Genomic DNA, 22578 nt, shown 5'->3' on the forward strand with positions numbered 1-22578 from the left:
TATAACTGTACATAAAGTCTTTGCATTTTATTTCATTGTGTTAATAAATGTAATATTACACATTACCCCTATGCTTCTTGCAATCTTTCACAGCATAATAATCATAAAGGAGGTTCAGACCTGACATCAAAGTTGAGTGGCACCACATTTCTCTTCATCACTATTCAACCGTGTTGGCTGCACGCCGTAAGGCAGTGCCTCGGTTCTGATGTGGTCACACAGCAGGGCTGGGGTGCACCAGGTTCAAAAGGCATGCTTATTTGTTGGCATGCAATGCATTTATTGCCAGCATGCTCCGCCCCGTGGCAAGACACCCCTTGGTTCCGTTATGACTCCGTGTCGATCAAAATTACAACAACAACAACTTGCATTTATCTAGCGCCTTTAACGTAGTGAAACGTCCCAAGGCGCTTCACAGAATTTGACATCGAGCCACAAAAGGAGATATTAGGACAGGTGACCAAAAGCTCGGTCAAAGATTTAGGTTTTAAGGAGCGTCTTAAAGGAGGAGAGAGAGAGGCGGAGAGGTTTAGGGAGGGAATTCCAGAGCTTAGGGCCCAGGCAGCTGAAGGCACGGCCGCCAATGGTGGAGCGATGGGAATCAGTGCATTCAGGACTGAAGTATTTCACGGAGAGAGATCAAAACCTGGAATTGAAGAGCAGAGCTCTTTCGGAGAGAGGGCACAGGGGCGATGGGCCGAATGGGGAAAGGGTGCAGGAATGGGACTGAGGGGAGAGCTCCTTCAGACTCGCTGGGCCAAATGGCCACTTCCTGCACTATGGAATTCCCTGATTCTACGCAGGGAGCTCCTATCACCTCCTCCACCAGTCACATTTGATTATTGCATGAAGTTTGTGCTGAGAGAGACACACATTTGCATCTCCCGCCCCCAGTTTGAGCATCAAGTTATCCCTGATCAAGCATTTCATCGAAATCAGGCAAAGCGCAAAACCCTTTCAGTCACTCTCACCCCCCCTCTCCCCCCAGCAGGTTGTCTGGTGTTACCAGGAATCTCAGCCCCCCTCCCTCCTCCCCCTCTACCCGTTTCACGCTCAGTTTGACTGGAATTTGATGTGTGCGTATTCTGTGCCCTCCGCCTTGTGAACAGTCCCGTCACCGCTGGGCAGCTTGAGGAAGTTGATGTTGGCGTAGAGAAGGTCCTCCTGGTCCCTGGGCTGTTCCTGTCCGGCATCTCCTCCTGCAGGACCTTCAGGGAGGTTCTGGGCACCTGGTGTCTCCGCCTCGTTTGTTTCGTCACTGCTGGTGTTCCAGGGGTTAACAACCTCTGTGTTCTGGGCCTCCTACAAAGAAATTGGAAGCACGAGATATCGTTAGACCATTTACCACCTTTACCGGGACTATAAGGGTTAAATTATGAGGTTGCAGAGACTAACTAGTGTCAGCTGTGTCTCAGAGGGGAGCTCTCTCTCTCTCTCTCGACTCTGAGCCAGGAGGTCATGGGATCGAGTCCCCATTCCAGAGACTTGAACCTTGACCCCCATATTCCAGGCCGACATTCCCCCTGCTCTTCTTCGAAATAGTGTCCGTGGCATCCTTCATGTCCCACCTGGGAGGGGCAGGTGGGGCCTTGGTTTAACGTCTCATCCGAAAGACGGCACCACTGACAGTGCAGCACTCCCTCGGCACTGACACTGGGAGAGTCGGCCTGGATTACGGGGCTCGAGCCTGTGGAGTGGGGGCTCGAACCCACGACCTTCTGACTCGGAGGCGAGAGACTGACACCCCACTGGGCCACGGCCGACACCACAGACAGAAACTCGTGGGCAAACCAACCGGGGAATCTCCGACAGGTGTCAACTACCTGCTGAGATTGAGGCTTTGGACAAGGTGCAAACAGGTCCCGTTACCTCGTGTATCCCAGAGAATGGACTGTAGGTCATTTCAACATCACTGGCCTCCGAAGCTCTGTTCTCAGTCGCTTCCTTCCTCCTGCAAAAGCAGAATATAACACTGTGGTTATTATATATCGGAGTGTCAGAGGAGGACATGTACAGTCTCCACTGTAATGTTACAGCATGTACTGGGCTGTCTCTTTAATTGCTTCTGTCTGCATACATAAAATTATAAAATCACACAGCACAGAAGGAGGCCATTTGCCCATCATGTCTGTGCTCTTTGAAAGAGCTATCCAATCAGTCCAACTCCCCCCTGCTCTTTCCCCCATAAACCTGCAATTTTTTCCCCTCCAATTCCCCCTTTGAAAGTTATTATTGAATCTGCTTCCACCGCCCTTTCAGGCAGCGCATTCCAGATCATCACAACTCGCTGCGTAAAAAACATTCTCCTCATCTCCCCCTCTGGTTCTTTTGCCAATTATCTCTAATCTGTGTCCTCTGGTTACCGACCCTCCTGTCACTGGAAACAGTTTCTCCAGAACTGAGAGGTTATAAACTATCAGGAAAGATTGAACAGGCTGGGGCTCTTTCCTCCAGAAAAGAGAAGGCTGAGGGGTGACCTGATTGAGGTCTTTAAAACTATGAAAGGGTTCGATAGGGTAGATGTAGAGATGTTTCCACTTGTGAGAGAGACCAAAATTATTGGCCATAAATATAAGATAGTCACTAATAAATCCAATGGGGAATTCAGGAGAAACTTCTTTACCCAGAGAGTGGTGAGAATGTGGAACTCACTCCCACAAGGAGTAGTTGAGGTGAATAGTGTAGATGGATTTAAGGGGAAGCTGGATAAACACATGAGGGAGAAAGGAATAGAAGGATATGGTGATAGGGTGAGATGAAGTAGGGAGGGAGGAGGCTCGTGTGGAGCATAAACACCGGGATAGACCAGTTGGGCCGAATGGCCTGTTTCTGTGCTGTACATTCGATGTAATTCTGTGTAAAATTAAAGTGAACAATTCTCACGTACTTTCTCACACACTTGAAGATTAAGAACCCGGCCAGTGTTCCACACAATGTGATTCCAGCACCAAGCAATGCTCCTTTCCATTCATGTGTTTCTCTACCTGTAAGAAACAACCATTAATTACTGCAGCCCGGTTTTAGTCCGATGCTCCGATGTAACTTGAGGAGCGATCCCATCGCTCCATTTTAAAAATTCATTCTGGGGAGGCGGGCGTCGCTGGCAAGGCCGGCATTTATTGCCCGTCCCTAGTTGCCCTGAGAAGGCGGTGGTGGGCCTTCTTCTTGAACCGCCAATAGTGGGTTTGATCCGACTGAGAGTCTCGCGAGGACCCACTCCAGAGGGCAGTTAAGAGACAACCGCGTTGGTGTGGGGACTGGAGTCACGTGTAGGCCCAGACCGGGTAAGGACGGCAGGTTTCCTTCCCTAAAGGACATTAGTGAAAGAGTTTATATATGTGATATCGATATATATCAACCAACATCACTAAAATAACAGGTAATCTGGTCATCATCACCTCGCTGTTTGTGGGATCTTGCTGTGCGCAAATTGGCTGCTGCGTTTCCTACATTACAACAATGACTACACTTCAAAATCATTTCATTGGTTGTAAAACGCTTTGGGATGTCCTGAGATCGTGAAAGGCACTATATAAATGCAAGTTTTTTTTAATTTAATATCTACGTCTATAATATTTATATATGTAATATCTATATGTGTAATATTTATATATGTTATATTTCTCAACCTCCAGTCTCTCCTTATTTACTCGATCAAAACCCTTCATGATTTTGAACACCTCTATTAAATCTCCCCTTAACCTTCTCTGCTCCAAGGAGAACAATCCCAGCTTCTCCAGTCTCTCCACATAACTGAAGTCCCTCATCCCTGGGACCATTCTGCAACAATCCGCTGTCTTGTATCAGAAAAGAACAACAGCAAATTGCATTTATATAGTGACTTTAGCGGAGTAAAATGTCACAAGGCGCTTCACAGGAGCGATTATGAGACAAAATTTGACACCGAGCCACATAACGAGATATTAGGACAGGTGACCAAAAGCTTGGTCAAAGAGGTAGGTTTTAAGGAGCGTCTTAAAGGAGGAGAGAGAGAGGCGGAGAGGTTTAGAATCATAGAAGTTTACAACATGGAAACAGGCCTTTCGGCCCAACATGTCCATGTCGCCCAGTTTATACCACTAAGCTAGTCCCAATTGCCTGCACTTGGCCCATATCCCTCTATACCCATCTTACCCATGTAACTGTCCAAATGCTTTTTAAAAGACAAAATTGTACCCCCCTCTACTACTGCCTCTGGCAGCTCGTTCCAGACACTCACCACCCTTTGAGTGAAAAAATTGCCCCTCTGGACCCTTTTGTATCTCTCCCCTCTCACCTTAAATCTATGTCCCCTCGTTATAGACTCCCCTACCTTTGGGAAAAGATTTTGACTATCTACCTTATCTATGCCCCTCATTATTTTATAGACTTCTATAAGATCACCCCTTAACCTCCTACTCTCCAGGGAAAAAAGTCTCAGTCTATCCAACCTCTCCCTATAAGTCAAACAGGTTTAGGGAGGGAATTCCAGAGCTGAGGGCCTAGGCAGCTGATCAGAGAGCGATTCCAGAAGGTTCTCTCACCTTTGATCCACAGAGACACCTGGAACCTCGCCTCTCCATGTTTGTTTCTAACCGAGCAGATGGCCTTCACCTCCTTCTCATCCTCTCGTCCCCTCATGGTCAGTGTGCCCGTCGCTAGATGCCCGTTGCTGACCCGCGATGTCGCCAGATGGCCGTGCGTCTGGTTCCCGGTGAAGTTGCCGCGGGGGAGGTGCCACGTGAGGTTACCCGGAGGGTTGGATCTGGTCGCGCAGACGCAGGTAATGCCCTGGTCCCTCCAAGCGCACTCCGACACATCGGAAATCTCCGGCTTATCTAAGGGCACAAAAAAGAACATATATGTACGTCGGACCGTCGAACGTGGAGAGTAAGACAGAGGCTAACGCTGTGGGCACCTCACGCAAAAAGTGGCATGGCACCACCCTTGGCAGGAGGGTGTAATTACAGCGTGACGTTTACATAGCCAGTTTCCATTATAAATGTGGACATGGGCCGTAATGGGAAACTTTGACGCTGAAATCGTGATGACAGGAAGGAAGCTTCGGTGGACAGGAAGTGCATGAGTTTTTAATAAGATACAGATATAGTAAACTACTTACACTCCACACTCAGGTGTACAATGGGAGAGGTACTGCTGCCCAATGGGTTACTGGCTGTGCAGTAGAAATCAGCATCATTCTCCCGTGTTACGTGAGCTAAGTTGATGGACCGAGCACTTGTATTTAACTGGGCTCTCGTGTTGCCATCGATCCTGAACCAGATGTAACCAGAGGCCGGAGGAACACTTTCACTGGAACAGGTTAGCGTGACATTGTCTCCCTCTCTTATTCCGTGCATGGCTCGACTGAAGAGCACTGCTGTTCCCTTGGGTGGATCTGAAAGAAGATCAGAGTCAACAGGGTCATGGCTATTCCCCACGCTCTCCTGGCCGGACCCCCATCTTCCCCCCTCCGTAAACTTCAGCTCATCCAAAACTCTGCACCGAGTCCCGTTCACCCATCAGCCCCTGTGCTCGCTCACCGGCATTGGCTCCCAGTCCAGCAACGCATCCAATTAAATATTCTCATCCTCGTGTTCAAATCCCTCCATGCCCCTCGCACCCTCCCAATCTCAGTAACCTCCTCCAGCCCCTACAACCCTCCGAGATCTCTGCGCTCCTCCAAGTCTTGCCTCTTGTCCATCTTACACTCCCTTCGCCCCACAATTGGCGGACGTGCCTTCTGTCGTCTAGGCCCGAAGCTCTCGAATTCCCTCCCTAATATTCTCCACCTCTCTCTCCTCCTTTAAGACGCTCAAAACAGAATTTGATACCGAGCCACATAAGGAGATATTAGGACACGTGACGAAAAGCTTGGTCAAAGAGGTAGGTTTTAAGGAGCGTCTTCCAGGAGGAGAGAGAGGCGGAGAGGTTTAGGGACGGTGGGTGTACGCGTAACACTCTTTGTTATATTAATTTGTTTGTATTTAGCGAGATGTGGAAGTATCTCTAGACTCACGTTCCACGGTGATGGTTATGGAACTCTCCACAGCCCCATGTTCATTCTCCGCCACACACCGATACTCTCCAGCGACCCTGGATGTCACGTGAGGAAGCTCCAATCGCACCTCGTTGTTGGAACTGCTTCTGTTCATTGTGACACCGAGATGTTCCCACCTCAGGTTAGAAGCTGGGAAGCTTTCGACAGAGCAGTGTAGGGCTGTAGAATTCCCTTCCGTTATACTGATTGATGAATCTTTAATCGTATCAAGAGAAGTAATTGAGAGATTCCTCGGAGCGTCTAAAGACAAATAGGGATTTATAGTGAGCAAACACAGCGCACAGCAAGAGCCCATGCATCATCTATCTGTATCTTTTGAAGTGTTCTCACTGTTGTAATCCAGACAAACGAGGCGGCCAGTTTGCATCGACTGTGAAACACTCTGAGAGATCCTGAGGATGGGTAGGTGAGATACCAATGCAAGTTCTTTCTTTCTGTCCTTCAGACTTACTTGCCCTTGTGGTATGTGCCCCCTGTTTGGGGCAATGTGAGGGAACGATGTCGTATTGGGGGCAAAGCCTACAACTCTTTGAGCCGGACACTGCTCGTCCAATCCAGAGTCTCGATGGCCTTTTTTGGAGTGTTTCAACACAAAGCCCATAATCCAGGCTGACCCTTCAGTGCAGTACTGAGGGAGGTCAGGCAACTCATAGGTGTGTGTGAGTGAGTCTTTAATTGTACATGTATGTGTGTGCACGTGCCTGTGTGTGCACGTGTCTCTGCCTATCTGTGTGTGCATTTGCATGTGTCCATATGTGTGTGCGTGTGTGTGTGTGCGTGTGCATGTGTGTGTGTGCGTGTGTGCTTGTCTTTGTGGGTGTGTGTGTGTGCAGTTGCGTGCTTGTCTGTGCACGCGTGTGCGGCAGTGTGCGTGTGTGTGTGTATTTGTATGAGAGATGTGGAAGTATCTCGAGACTCACGTTCCACGGTGATGGTTATGGAACTCTCCACAGCCCCATGTTCATTCTCCGCCACACACCGATACTCTCCAGCGACCCTGGATGTCACGTGAGGAAGCTCCAATCGCACCTCGTTGTTGGAACTGCTTCTGATCACTGTGACACCGCGATGTTCCCACCTCAGATTGGAAGCTGGGAAGCTTTCGACAGAGCAGTGTAGGGCTGTAGAATTCCCTTCTGTTAGACTGATCGATGAATCTTTAATCGTATCAAGAGAAGTAATTGAGAGATTCCTTGGAGCGTCTAAAGACAAATAGAGATGTAATTTTGAGCAAATGCAATGCACAGCAAGAGCCCATGCTTCATCTCTCTGTACTTTATGTCTGCATGCATTTCCGGGCATCTTTCCCCATTATGAGTTCCTGCGCCCACATTTATAATGGAAACTGCCTATGTAAACGTCACGCGGTAATTACACCCTCCCACCAATGGAGGCGTTGTTCATCTAGAAAGAAAGTGCCTTTCTTGTTGTCAAGATGTCCCAAAGGGCTTGAAAGCCAATTAATTACTTTTGAAGTGTTGTCACCGTTGTAATCTAGGCAAACATGATCAGCCAGTTTGCATTGACTGTGAAACATTCCGAGATATCCTGAGGATGGGGCAGGTGAGATACCAATGCAAGTTCTTTCTTTCTGTCCTTCAGACTTACTTGCCCTTGTGGTATGTGTCCCCTGTCCATGGGTGTATGTACGTGTGGCTATGTGTGAATGCATGCATGTGTGCATTTGTGCGTGGGTGTGTGTGCATGTGTGTGTGTGCATGTGTGCGTGTGTGTGAGGGTGTGTTCATGTGTGTGTGTGTGTGTGTGTGCACGTGTCTGTGTGCCTGAGAGATGTGGAAGTATCTCTAGACTCACGTTCCACGGTTATGGTTATGGAACTCTCCACAGCCCCATGTTCATTCTCCGCCACACACCGATACTCTCCAGCGACCCTGGATGTCACGTGAGGAAGCTCCAATCGTACCTCGTTGTTGGAACTGCTTCTGATCACTGAGACACCGAGATGTTCCCACCTCAGGTTAGAAGCTGGGAAGCTTTCGACAGAGCAGTGTAGGGCTGTAGAATTCCCTTCTGTTATACTGATCGATGAATCTTTAATCGTATCAAGAGAAGTAATTGAGAGATTCCTCGGAGCGTCTAAAGACAAATAGGGATTTATAGTGAGCAAACACAGCGCACAGCAAGAGCCCATGCATCATCTATCTGTATCTTTTGAAGTGTTCTCACTGTTGTAATCTAGACAAACGAGGCGGCCAGTTTGCATCAACTGTGAAACACTCTGAGAGATCCCGAGGATGGGTAGGTGAGATACCAATGCAAGTTCTTTCTTTCTGTCCTTCAGACTTACTTGCCCTTGTCGTATGTGCCGCCCGTTTGGGGCAATGTGAGGGAACGATGTGATATTGGGGGCAAAGCCTACAACTCTTTGAGCCGGACACTCCAGAGTCTCGATGGCCTTTTTTGGAGTGTTTCAACACAAAGCCCATGATCCAGGCTGACCCTTCAGTGCAGTACTGAGGGAGGTCAGGCAACTCATAGGTGTGTGTGAGTGAGTCTTTAATTGTACATGTATGTGTGTGCACGTGCCTGTGTGTGCACGTGTCTCTGCCTATCTGTGTGTGCATGTGTTTGTGTCCATATGTGTGTGCGTGTGCATGTGTGTGTGCGTGTGCGTGTGCATATGAGTGTGTGCACGCGTGTGTGCTTGTCTTTGTGGAGTTGTGTGTGTGCATTTGCGTGCTTGTCTGAGCACGCGTGTGCGTCAGTGTGCGTGTGTGTGTGCATTTGTATGAGAGATGTGGAAGTATCTCTAGACTCACGTTCCACGGTGATGGTTATGGAACTCTCCACAGCCCCATGTTCATTCTCCGCCACACACCGATACTCTCCAGCGACCCTGGATGTCACGTGAGGAAGCTCCAATCGCACCTCGTTGTTGGAACTGCTTCTGATCACTGTGACTCCGCGATGTTCCCACCTCAGATTGGAAGCTGGGAAGCTTTCGACAGAGCAGTGTAGGGCTGTAGAATTCCCTTCTGTTATACTGATCGATGAATCTTTAATCGTATCAAGAGAAGTAATTGAGAGATTCCTTGGAGCATCTAAAGACAAATAGAGATTTCATTTTGAGCAAACGCAATGCACAGCAAGAGCCCATGCTTCATCTCTCTGTACCTTATGTCTGCATGCATTTCCGGGCATCTTTCCCCATTATGAGTTCCTGCGCCCACATTTGTAATGGAAACTGCCTATGTAAACGTCACACAGTAATTACACCCTCCCACCAATGGAGGTGTTGTCCATCTAGAAAGAAAGTGCCTTTCTTGTTCTCAAGATGTCCCAAAGGGCTTGAAAGCCAATGAATTACTTTTGAAGTGTTGTCACCGTTGTAATCGAGGCAAACATGATCAGCTAGTTTGCATTGACTGTGAAACATTCCGAGAGATCCTGAGGATGGGACAGGTGATATACCAATGCAAGTTCTTTCTTTCTGTCCTTCAGACTTACTTGCCCTTGTGGTATGTGCCCCCCGTTTGGGGCAATGTGAGGGAACGATGTGATATTGGGGGCAAAGCCTACAACTCTTTGAGCCGGACACTGCTCATCTAATCCAGAGTCTCGATGGCCTTTTTTGGAGTGTTTCAACACAAAGCCCATGATCCAGGCTGACCCTTCAGTGCAGTACTGAGGGAGGTCAGGCAACTCATAGGTGTGTGTGAGTAAGTCTTTAATTGTACATGTATGTGTGTGCACATGCCTGTGTGTTTATGTGTCTCACTGCCAATCTGTGTATGCATGTGTTTGTGTCCATATGTGTGTGCGTGTGTGTGTGCGTGTGCGTGTGCATATGTGTGTGTGTGCATGCGTGTGTGCTTGTATTTGTGGGGGTGTGTGAGTGCATTTGCGTGCTTGTCTGAGCACGCGTGTGCGGCAGTGTGCGTGTGTGTGTGTATTTGTATGAGAGATGTGGAAGTATCTCTAGACTTACGTTCCACGGTGATGGTTATGGAACTCTCCACAGCCCCATGTTCATTCTCCGCCACACACCGATACTCTCCAGCGACCCTGGATGTCACGTGAGGAAGCTCCAATCGCACCTCGTTGTTGGAACTGCTTCTGATCACTGTGACTCCGCGATGTTCCCACCTCAGATTGGAAGCTGGGAAGCTTTCGACAGAGCAGTGTAGGGCTGTAGAATTCCCTTCTGTTATACTGATCGATGAATCTTTAATCGTATCAAGAGAAGTAATTGAGAGATTCCTTGGAGCATCTAAAGACAAATAGAGATTTCATTTTGAGCAAACGCAATGCACAGCAAGAGCCCATGCTTCATCTCTCTGTACCTTATGTCTGCATGCATTTCCGGGCATCTTTCCCCATTATGAGTTCCTGCGCCCACATTTGTAATGGAAACTGCCTATGTAAACGTCACACGGTAATTACACCCTCCCACCAATGGAGGTGTTGTCCATCTAGAAAGAAAGTGCCTTTCTTGTTCTCAAGATGTCCCAAAGGGCTTGAAAGCCAATGAATTACTTTTGAAGTGTTGTCACCGTTGTAATCGAGGCAAACATGATCAGCTAGTTTGCATTGACTGTGAAACATTCCGAGAGATCCTGAGGATGGGACAGGTGAGATACCAATGCAAGTTCTTTCTTTCTGTCCTTCAGACTTACTTGCCCTTGTGGTATGTGCCCCCCGTTTGGGGCAATGTGAGGGAACGATGTGATATTGGGGGCAAAGCCTACAACTCTTTGAGCCGGACACTGCTCATCTAATCCAGGGTCTCGATGGCCTTTTTTGGAGTGTTTCAACACAAAGCCCATGATCCAGGCTGACCCTTCAGTGCAGTACTGAGGGAGGTCAGGCAACTCATAGGTGTGTGTGAGTAAGTCTTTAATTGTACATGTATGTGTGTGCACATGCCTGTGTGTTTATGTGTCTCACTGCCAATCTGTGTATGCATGTGTTTGTGTCCATATGTGTGTGCGTGTGTGTGTGCGTGTGCGTGTGCATATGTGTGTGTGTGCATGCGTGTGTGCTTGTATTTGTGGGGGTGTGTGAGTGCATTTGCGTGCTTGTCTGAGCACGCGTGTGCGGCAGTGTGCGTGTGTGTGTGTATTTGTATGAGAGATGTGGAAGTATCTCGAGACTCACGTTCCACGGTGACGGTTATGGAACTCTCCACAGCCCCATGTTCATTCTCCGCCACACACCGATACTCTCCAGCGACCCTGGATGTCACGTGAGGAAGCTCCAATCGCACCTCGTTGTTGGAACTGCTTCTGATCACTGTGACTCCGCGATGTTCCCACCTCAGATTGGAAGCTGGGAAGCTTTCGACAGAGCAGTGTAGGGCTGTAGAATTCCCTTCTGTTATACTGATCGATGAATCTTTAATCGTATCAAGAGAAGTAATTGAGAGATTCCTTGGAGCATCTAAAGACAAATAGAGATTTCATTTTGAGCAAACGCAATGCACAGCAAGAGCCCATGCTTCATCTCTCTGTACCTTATGTCTGCATGCATTTCCGGGCATCTTTCCCCATTATGAGTTCCTGCGCCCACATTTGTAATGGAAACTGCCTATGTAAACGTCACACGGTAATTACACCCTCCCACCAATGGAGGTGTTGTCCATCTAGAAAGAAAGTGCCTTTCTTGTTCTCAAGATGTCCCAAAGGGCTTGAAAGCCAATGAATTACTTTTGAAGTGTTGTCACCGTTGTAATCGAGGCAAACATGATCAGCTAGTTTGCATTGACTGTGAAACATTCCGAGAGATCCTGAGGATGGGACAGGTGATATACCAATGCAAGTTCTTTCTTTCTGTCCTTCAGACTTACTTGCCCTTGTGGTATGTGCCCCCCGTTTGGGGCAATGTGAGGGAACGATGTGATATTGGGGGCAAAGCCTACAACTCTTTGAGCCGGACACTGCTCATCTAATCCAGGGTCTCGATGGCCTTTTTTGGAGTGTTTCAACACAAAGCCCATGATCCAGGCTGACCCTTCAGTGCAGTACTGAGGGAGGTCAGGCAACTCATAGGTGTGTGTGAGTAAGTCTTTAATTGTACATGTATGTGTGTGCACATGCCTGTGTGTTTATGTGTCTCACTGCCAATCTGTGTATGCATGTGTTTGTGTCCATATGTGTGTGCGTGTGTGTGTGCGTGTGCGTGTGCATATGTGTGTGTGTGCATGCGTGTGTGCTTGTATTTGTGGGGGTGTGTGAGTGCATTTGCGTGCTTGTCTGAGCACGCGTGTGCGGCAGTGTGCGTGTGTGTGTGTATTTGTATGAGAGATGTGGAAGTATCTCCAGACTCACGTTCCACGGTGATGGTTATGGAACTCTCCACAGCCCCATGTTCATTCTCCGCCACACACCGATACTCTCCAGCGACCCTGGATGTCACGTGAGGAAGCTCCAATCGCACCTCGTTGTTGGAACTGCTTCTGATCACTGTGACTCCGCGATGTTCCCACCTCAGATTGGAAGCTGGGAAGCTTTCGACAGAGCAGTGTAGGGCTGTAGAATTCCCTTCTGTTATACTGATCGATGAATCTTTAATCGTATCAAGAGAAGTAATTGAGAGATTCCTTGGAGCATCTAAAGACAAATAGAGATTTCATTTTGAGCAAATGCAATGCACAGCAAGAGCCCATGCTTCATCTCTCTGCACCTTATGTCTGCATGCATTTCCGGGCATTTTTCCCCATTATGAGTTCCTGTGCCCACATTTATAATGCAAACTGCCTATGTAAACGTCACGCTGTAATTACACCCTCCCACCAATGGAGGTGTTGTCCACCTAGAAAGAAAGTGCCTTTCTTGTTCTCAAGATGTCCCAAAGGGCTTGAAAGTCAATGAATTACTTTTGAAGTGTTGTCACCGTTGTAATCGAGGCAAACATGATCAGCTAGTTTGCATTGACTGTGAAACATTCCGAGAGATCCTGAGGATGGGACAGGTGAGATACCAATGCAAGTTCTTTCTTTCTGTCCTTCAGACTTACTTGCCCTTGTGATATGTGACCCCGTTTGGGGCAATGTGAGGGAACGATGTGGTATTGGGGGCAAAGCCTACAACTCTTTGAGCCGGACACTGCTCGTCTAATCCAGGGTCTCGATGGCCTTTGTTGGAGTGTTTCAACACAAAGCCCATAATCCAGGCTGACCCTTCAGTGCAGTACTGAGGGAGGTCAGGCAACTCATAGGTGTGTGTGAGTGAGTCTTTAATTGTACATGTATGTGTGTGCACGTGCCTGTGTGTGTATGTGTCTCATTGCCTATCTGTGTGTGCATGTGTTTGTGTCCATATGTGTGTGTGTGTATGTGCATGTGTGTGTGGGTGCATGTGTGTGCTTGTCTTTGTGGGGGTGTGTGTGTGCATTTGCGTGCTTGTCTGTGCACACGTGTGCGGCAGTGTGCGTGTGTGTGTGTATTTGTATGAGAGATGTGGAAGTATCTCGAGACTCACGTTCCACGGTGACGGTTATGGAACTCTCCACAGCCCCATGTTCATTCTCCGCCACACACCGATACTCTCCAGCGACCCTGGATGTCACGTGAGGAAGCTCCAATCGCACCTCGTTGTTGGAACTGCTTCTGATCACTGTGACTCCGCGATGTTCCCACCTCAGATTAGAAGCTGGGAAGCTTTCGACAGAGCAGTGTAGGGCTGTAGAATTCCCTTCTGTTATATTGATCGATGAATCTTTAATCGTATCAAGAGAAGTAATTGAGAGATTCCTTGGGGCGTCTAAAGACAAATAGAGATTTAATTTTGAGCAAACGCAATGCACAGCAAGAGCCCATGCTTAATCTCTCTGTACCTTATGTCTGCATGCATTTCCGGGCATCTTTCCCCATTATGAGTTCCTGTGCCCACATTTGTAATGGAAACTGCCTATGTAAACGTCACGCTGTAATTACACCCTCCCACCAATGGAGGTGTTGTCCATTTAGAAAGAAAGTGCCTTTCTTGTTCTCAAGATGTCCCAAAGGGCTTGAAAGCCAATGAATTACTTTTGAAATGTTGTCACCGTTGTAATCTAGGCAAACATGATTATCCAGTTTGCATTGACTGTGAAACATTCCCAGAGATCCTGAGGATGGGACAGGTGAGACACCAATGCAAGTTCTTTCTTTCTGTCCTTCAGATTTACTTGCCCTTGTGGTATGTGCCCCCTGTCCATGGGTGTATGTACGTGTGGCTATGTGTGAATGCATGTGTGTGTGCATGTGTGTGTGTGTGTGTGTGTGTGTGTGTGCGGCAGTGTGCATGTGTGTGTATGTGTGTGTGTGTGTGTGTGTGTGTGCGGCAGTGTGCATGTGTGCGTGAGAGATGTGGAAGTATCTCCAGACTCACGTTCCACGGTGATGGTTATGGAACTCTCCACAGCCCCATGTTCATTCTCCGCCACACACCGATACTCTCCAGCGACCCTGGATGTCACGTGAGGAAGCTCCAATCGCACCTCGTTGTTGGAACTGCTTCTGATCACTGTGACTCCGAGATGTTCCCACCTCAGATTGGAAGCTGGGAAGCTTTCGACAGAGCAGCGTAGGGCTGTAGAATTCCCTTCTGTTATACTGATCGATGAATCTTTAATCGTATCAAGAGAAGTAATTGAGAGATTCCTCGGAGCATCTAAATACAAATAGGGTCTTTATTGTGAAGGAATATACCTGATAGAGAACAGCCACCTGTCGCAACAAACACAGCGCACAGCAAGAGCCCATGCTTCATCTCTCTGTACCTTATGTCTGCATGCATTTCCGGGCATCTTTCCCCATTATGAGTTCCTGCGCCCACATTTGTAATGGAAACTGCCTATGTAAACGTCACGCTATAATTACACCCTCCCAACAGTGGAGGTGCTCTCCCTCTAGAAAGAAAGTGCCTTTCATGTCCTAAGGATGGCCCCAAGAACGTGACAGCCAATGAATTAGTTTTGAAGTGTTGTCATTGTTGTAACCTAAGCAAACATGGCAGCATTGACTGTGAAGCACTCTGAGAGATAAGCATATGAGTGTGTGCGTGTGTGCACGTGTGTGTGTGTGATTCTGTGCACGTGTGGGTGTGCACATACATGTGTGTACGTGTCCATTGGCGTGTGTGTGTATGTGTACATGTAACTACTGCTGATTCCTCAGTGACACAGGAAGGCTGTCGTTGCAATAAACTCTGGGTGGTGAGAGGATCCAACTTGTAATGGGATCCAGACCGATCTCGACTTGACCAGTAGCTGCTCTCTCTGCTCAAAGTGAATAAACCGCCCACCATTGACAGTGTGTATAGAATTACATCGAATGTACAGCACAGAAACAGGCCATTCGGCCCAACTGGTCTATGCCGGTGTTTATGCTCCACACGAGCCTCCTCCCTCCCGACTTCATCTCACCCTATCACCATATCCTTCTATTCCTTTCTCCCTCATGTGTTTATCCAGCTTCCCCTTAAATCCATCCACACTATTCACCTCAACTACTCCTTGTGGGAGCGAGTTCCACATTCTCAGCACTCTCTGGGTAAAGAAGTTTCTCCTGAATTCCCTATTGGATTTATTAGTGACTATCTTATATTTATGGCCCCCTAGTTCTGGTCTCCCCCACAAGTGGAAACATCTTCTCTACGTCTACCCTATCAAACCCCTTCATAATCGTAAAGATCTCTACCAGGTCACCCCTCAGCCTTCTCTTATCTAGAGAAAAAAGCCCCAGCCTGTTCAGTCTTTCCTGATAGTTATAACCTCTCAGTTCAGGTATCATCCTTGTAAATCTTTTTTGTACCTTCTCCAGTGCCTCAATATCCTTTTGCAACATGGAAACCGGAACTGAGCACAGTGCTCCAAGTGTGGTCTAACCAAGGTATATGGAGACCAGAACTGTGCACAGTGCTCCAAGTGTGGTCTAACCAAGGTACATGGAGACCAGAACTGTGCACAGTGCTCCAAGTGTGGTCTAACCAAGGTACATGGAGACCAGAACTGTGCACAGTGCTCCAAGTGTGGTCTCACCAAGGTATTTGGAGACCAGAACTGTGCACAGTGCTCCAAGTGTGGTCTAACCAAGGTACATGGAGACCAGAACTGTGCACAGTGCTCCAAGTGTGGTCTCACCAAGGTATTTGGAGACCAGAACTGTGCACAGTGCTCCAAGTGTGGTCCAACCAAGGTATTTGGAGAGCAGAACTGTGCACAGTGCTCCAAGTGTGGTCTAACCAAGGTTCTGTGCAAGTTTAACATAACTTCTCTGCTTTTCAATTCTATCCCTCGAGAAATGAACCCCAGTATTTAGTTGGCATCTTTTTATGGTCTTATTAACCTGCGTTGCTACTTTTAGTGATTTGTGTATCTTTAACCCCACCCGATCCCTCTGCTCCTCGACTCCATTTAGACTCAACGGGGGTTATATTCGATTCGGCTGGAAACCGGGCACGGGTATCGCGATGTGTGACTCCCCTGCGCCCAGCGCCTCCTGCGCAGGCAGGACGAGACATGCCTCCGACCTGTGAACTTACCTGACAGCGGCGTCAAAAACCAGGCTGACACGAGGATTCAAGGACATGCACACTTTCCACCAGCAGGGGGAGCCCCAATCTCTTAAAGGGAGGATGGCCCTTAAAATCTCTTAAAGGGAGCTGGTACCTGTTAGTTGCTAAAAAATAACAGTCTGCTGTCTGCTCGGAGTCTGAACGGAGATCAGACATCGCACACGTAAAAGACAGATGCAGTTCCTGTCTCTATGTTTACACACTGATGAGTTATGTTAAAACATTGAATAAAGGTTGCGCACCACTAAATCCCACATCCTCCAACCTGGATGCCAGACCTCACCAATCTGCTGATCTGAGTTGGTACCAGGCTTGTGAGAGTCCATGCACCAAGCTTCTCTGCTGATGCACTGGAGACCTTGGTGCAAGAGGTGAACAGAAGGAGGGACATCCAATATCCGCAGCGGGGGTGGGGGGCAAGAGGCCCTCCAGACACATGCTCTCGAAGCAGTGGGAGGCAGCGGGGGACAAAGTCAATGCCAGGCGCACAGCATCATGAACATGGATGCAGTGCAGGAAGAAGTTCAATGCTTTGACAAGAATGGTCAAGTTGAGTGAGGTCAACTGTCAAGTGGCGTCTCCTACCAACTGCACACTGGCAGCCATTCAACCATGACAGGCACATCACCCAGATACACGTCCCCCTTTCTTGCAGGAGAAGGTGGCGCATAGCAGGAGGCAGCTAGTGGCTGTGGCATTTCGCCCCTTGAGCCTGTTCCGCTATTCAATGAGATCATGGTGGTCCTGTGACCAAACTCCATATACCCGCCTTAGCCCCATATCCTACATTAATGACTTGGATATGAATGTAAAAGGTATGATCAGTAAGTTCGCTGATGATACAAAGATTGGTAGGGTGGTAAATAGCGAGGAGGATAGCCTCAGTCTGCAGGACGATATAGATGGGTTGGTCAGATGGGCGGAACAGTGGCAAATGGAATTTAACCCGGAAAAGTGCGAGGTGATGCACTTTGGAGGGACTAACAAGGCAAGGGAATACACAATGAATGGGAGGACCCTAGGCAAGACAGAGGGTCAGAGGGATCTTGGTGTGCAAGTTCACAGATCCCTGAAGGCGGCGGAACAGGTAGATAAGGTGGTAAAGAAGGCATATGGGATACTTGCCTTTATTAGCCGAGGCATAGAATATAAGAGCAAGGAGGTTATGATGGAGCTGTATAAAACACTGGTTAGGCCACAGCTGGAGTACTGTGTGCAGTTCTGGTCACCACACTACAGGAAGGATGTGATCGCTTTGGAGAGGGTGCAGAGGAGATTCACTAGGATGTTACCAGGGCTGGAGCGCTTCAGCTATGAAGAGAGACTGGGAAGATTGGGTTTGTTTTCCTTGGAGCAGAGGAGGCTGAGGGGGGACATGATTGAGGTGTACAAAATTATGAGGGGCACAGATAGGATGGATACTGAGGAGCTTTTTCCCTTCGTTGAGGGTTCTATAACAAGGGGACATAGATTCAAGGTAAAAGGCGGGAGGTTTAGAGGGGATTTGAGAAAGAACTTTTTCACCCAGAGGGTGGTTGGAGTCTGGAACTCACTGCCTGAAAGGGTTGTGGAGGCAGGAACCCTCACAACATTCAAGAAGCATTTGGATGAGCACTTGAAATGCCATAGCATACAAGGCTACGGACCAAATGCTGGAATATGGGATTAGAGTAGACAGGGCTGATGGCCGGCGCGGACACGATGGGTCGAAGGGCCTCTCTCCGTGCTGTATAACTCTATGACTCTATGACTCTATGACTATCCCTTAATACCCTAGAAATCTATCAATCTAAGATTTAACATTCACAAGTGAGCTAGCATCAACTGTCATTTGCAGAACAGCGTTCCAAACGTCTCCCACCCTTTGCGTGTAGAAGTATTTCCTGACTTCACTCCTGCACGTCCTGGCTCTAAATGTTAGGCTATGTCCCCCAGTCCTGGTATTCAAGTATAGGAGACCTCATAAAAACAGTTACAAATGCATCAGCCGCCAGAAGCAATAATCCAGTCACAAATCTGTAAATCCTGCATGGTCCCTTTAAATAGCACTGGTGGGGGGTCCTCCAGGCACTCTCAGACACGTTCAGAGGGTCGGGGTTAAGACTGTGCGTTGAGTGGAGCGTTAATCCCAAAATGGTGGCTGTCACTTTGAACCAGCGTTGCACACTGATTGAAGCCATTTTCTTCTTACTTTACATGCTGCCAGCGTTCGTTATCTGCGCCTGCGCTAACTCCTATACCAAGATGGCGTCTGGCAGACGTCACGCTGGAAACATGCGCGCGCAGCCAAGATGCTATTTTGGCCCAATTTCTAGCCCTTGTTTTCCAAGGAGTGTGTGGCCTCCTTATTCTGCCTTCCAAAATGTACCACTAATTTAAGTATCTGCCAGTATCCCCAAGCCAATTCCGTGAAGAAAATCCGACCCGTTACTGTTACTAACAAAGTTATGCCTAAACTCACTTTGTAAAATCCACAGTCACCCGTCGATATTAATTTGTTTGTATTTAGCGAGATGTGGAAGTATCTCCGGACTCACGTTCCACGGTGATAGTTATGGAACTCTCCACAGCCCCATGTTCATTCTCCGCCACACACCGATACTCTCCAGCGACCCTGGATGTCACGTGAGGAAGCTCCAATCGCACCTCGTTGTTGGAACTGCTTCTGATCACTGTGACTCCGAGATGTTCCCACCTCAGATTGGAAGCTGGGAAGCTTTCGACAGAGCAGTGTAGGGCTGCAGAATTCCCTTCTGTTATACTGATTGATGAATCTTCAATCTTATCAAGAGAAGTAATTGAGAGATTCCTTGGAGCATCTAAAGACAAATAGAGTTTGGTCAACTTCCATTGGCTGTGAAACACTCTGAGAGAACCTGAGATCATGAAAGGTGTGATATCAATCAATGCAAGTTCCTTCATCACAAAGCTCAGAATCTGGGCCGATACTCACAGTGCAGTGGTGAGGGAGTGCTGCACTGTCGGAGGGTCAGTACTGAGGGAGCGCTGCACTGTTGGAGGGTCAGTCCTGAGGGAGCGCTGCACTGTCGGAGTGTCAGTACTGAGGGAGCGCTGCACTGTCGGAGGGTCAGTACGGAGGGAGCGCCGCACTGTCGGAGGGTCAGTACTGAGGGAGCGCTGCACTGTCGGAGGGTCAGTACTGAGGGAGCGCTGCACTGTCAGAGGGTCAGTACTGAGGGAGCACTTCACTGTCGGAGGGTCAGTACTGAGGGAGCGCTGCACTGTCGGAGGGTCAGTACTGAGGGAGCGCTGCACTGTTGGAGGGTCAGTACTGAGGGAGCGCTGCACTGTCGGAGGGTCAGTACTGAGGGAGCGCTGCACTGTCGGAGGGTCAGTACTGAGGGAGCGCTGCACTGTTGGAAGGTCAGTACTGAGGGAGCGCTGCACTGTCGGAGGTGCCCTCTTTCGCATGAGACTTTAAACTCTCTCAGTTGTACGTAGAAGAAGCCTTGACTCTATTCAAAGATGAGTTCTCCCCAGGGTCCTGGAGCCAATATTTATCCCTCAACCAACATCATTAGAAAAACAGTTTATCCGGTCATCATTACATTTCTGTTTGTGGGATCTTGCTGTGCATAATGTAGACATTCACTGGCAATGTAGAATAAAGGATGTTGGTACTTACATTGAACAGTTAGTGCGAGGGTCCGTTGCGATGAAACAGATGGAAAGCTGACTCTACAGGTGAGAGTCTGCCCGTAGTGTTTGGGTGATGGGACCAGAGTCAGAACAGAAGAATATGTCAGAGTTCCACCATGCTGAGTTACACTGTTTGAGACAGACCCGGGAACATCAGTGGGATTGTCCCAGGTTAAGTCAGGTGCTGTTCCCCCGCACGTTGTGTTGAAGGTGCAGGTTATTTTGCAAGATTTACCCTCAATAATTTCAGGAGCGAATATTGTTGGTTTATCTGTGAAATCTGGCAGAGAATACATCCTTTTAGTTAAATATCACTTGGAGAATCAGTTCAAATATGAACCACAGTCCCACAAGGGGGTTTTTTCTCCAGAAAAGAGAAGGCTGAGGGCTGACCTGATAGAGGTCTTCAAAATCTCATAAAATTGACAATTAATGGACACGGTCAAGACATTGAATCATTGATTATAAAGTGAGTATTAACGGTTGCTTTAAGACTGAACTGGAAGGTATCGCCTGGTTATTGATAATCAGAAGCTGCGTTATTGTAATGTTTTGTGTTAATAGTTTATATTATTTCCCATTGACTGTTGAAAGTGAATTGATGAGTAATTATAAACAGCACTTACCGGAAACGTGAAGCTGTGTTGCTGGGAAGTAGCTGAAGCTATTCTTCTTGTCAAATTCTATCCTGAAATAATAAGGACCTGCATCTTCTGCGGTGATGTCGTTTATAATCAGGGAACAGTCGCCATTTTTCAGGTCTCCAGACAGACCGGTCCGATGTCTGAATCGGTCCGACTCGTGTCCGTGGTCCTTGGAGTGAAAGGCAATAGAATCGCCCGTCTCTGTATGAAACCACACTCCATCTCGATGTTTGTTTGCCAAATTCGATGGGTAACTGTAATGGCATGGAATCAGCGCACACAAACCTTTCTGTGCTCTCACATCTCGTGGGGTGTCGGCCTTCCACTCTTGTGACAATACAGCTGAGGAGAAAAAATATCGATACCATTTACCTGCTCCATCCCCCTCGATACCGTCACCGAACAAAAATCTATCGCCCTCAGCCTTGAAAGCTCCAACTGACCCTGAGCATCCACAGCCATTTTTGGGGGGAGAGAGTTCCAGATTCCCACTCCCCTTTGTGTGAAGAAGTGCTTCCCGACTTCACCCCTGAACGGCCTGGCTCTAATTTTAAGGTTCTGCCCCCTTTTTCTGGACTCCCCCCACCAGAGGAAATAGTTTCTCTCCATCGACCCCATCAAAACCAATGGCATTTGAAACACCTTGATTAGATCATCTCGCAGTCTTCTATACTCAAGAGAATACAAGCCATGTCCCCTGACGATCGAATCCCCCAATAACAATTCCATTTCTGCCCCCCTGTGCAGCCGAGTCTCCCACGGTGCCGTGGATTTGCTCCTGGTTGCATTGCCCCGAGGTGTCATCTCCCTCATTGTTATTCAACACTGAATACTGGTTTGTGAGTGTCACGCTCCCAGGGGACTCCTGCACTGCCTGCCTGTTCCTCTTCGTCTATCTGGTGCTCACCCGCTCCCTCTCCGCCTGAACTCTCTGCAGCAGCGGGGTGACCACCTCCTGAAACGTGCTATCCAAGAAACACTTCCCATGTTCGCTGTACTGACACCAGCCGCCCCTCAAGCTCAGAAACTCTGAGCTTGAGCTCGAGCAGTTGGCGGCACTTCCTGCACATGTGGTTTTCCAGGACGCACAAAGTTTACGCAACCTCTCCTCGTAATTTAACCCTCTAAGTCCCGGTATCATTCTGGTGAATCTGCACTGCACCCCCTCCAGGGCCAATATACCCTTCCTGAGGTGCGTTGCCCAGAACTGAACGCAGTGTCTCCAGCTGGGCTCAGGAGTAGGAACCCGGGTTAATTTTCTATTCCCCAACCCAAGGCCAAATCCTGGTGCCTTTCCCCCTGGGAATCAAACATTGCCGATTCCTCAGGAGAGATGGAGACTGTTTCTATCAGAGATGAACCCAAAGAATCCTGGGCCTGAATAATGGGAGGAGCCCGTTCTGATCGCAGGCCAGTGAAACAATGTCAGCAAATTGTATTTATATAGCGCCTTTAAAACAACGTCCCGAGGCTCCTCACAGGAGCGATTATCAGACACAATCTGACACCGAGCCACATAAGGAGATATTAGGACAGGTGACCAAAAGCTTGGTCAAAGAGGGAGGTTTTAAGGAGCGTCTTAAAGGAGGAGAGAGAGGCGGAGAGGTTTAGGGAGGGAATTCCAGAGCTCAGGGCCCAGGCAGCTGAAGGCACGGCCGCCAATGGTGGAGCGATGGAAATCGGGGGATGGACAAGAGGCCAGAATTGGAGGAGTGCA

At 48.3% G+C, this 22578-nt stretch overlaps 1 protein-coding gene across 1 annotated transcript in view; it reads right to left on the bottom strand.

Moving 5' to 3' along the window:
- Window positions 1–12: 12 nt before the first annotated feature.
- Window positions 13–22578, bottom strand: part of LOC137306151 (sialoadhesin-like) — a 49248-nt gene continuing 26682 nt past the window's right edge. Inside the window, exons 13-29 of the mRNA XM_067975210.1 lie at window positions 20844–21203; window positions 20204–20497; window positions 19095–19376; window positions 14371–14652; window positions 13480–13761; window positions 12328–12609; window positions 11159–11440; window positions 9990–10271; window positions 8821–9102; window positions 7856–8137; window positions 6961–7242; window positions 5999–6280; window positions 5102–5377; window positions 4524–4817; window positions 2888–2984; window positions 1870–1951; window positions 13–1302 (exon numbers count right to left, since the gene is read on the bottom strand). Of these exons, the coding sequence (XP_067831311.1) occupies window positions 1054–1302; window positions 1870–1951; window positions 2888–2984; window positions 4524–4817; window positions 5102–5377; window positions 5999–6280; window positions 6961–7242; window positions 7856–8137; window positions 8821–9102; window positions 9990–10271; window positions 11159–11440; window positions 12328–12609; window positions 13480–13761; window positions 14371–14652; window positions 19095–19376; window positions 20204–20497; window positions 20844–21203 (4472 nt within the window). The 3' untranslated portion in view covers window positions 13–1053. The remainder of the gene's footprint in view (window positions 1303–1869; window positions 1952–2887; window positions 2985–4523; window positions 4818–5101; window positions 5378–5998; window positions 6281–6960; window positions 7243–7855; window positions 8138–8820; window positions 9103–9989; window positions 10272–11158; window positions 11441–12327; window positions 12610–13479; window positions 13762–14370; window positions 14653–19094; window positions 19377–20203; window positions 20498–20843; window positions 21204–22578) is intronic.

This window comes from Heptranchias perlo, chromosome 42, assembly GCF_035084215.1.
Source record: "Heptranchias perlo isolate sHepPer1 chromosome 42, sHepPer1.hap1, whole genome shotgun sequence".
Lineage (NCBI taxonomy): Eukaryota > Metazoa > Chordata > Chondrichthyes > Hexanchiformes > Hexanchidae > Heptranchias > Heptranchias perlo.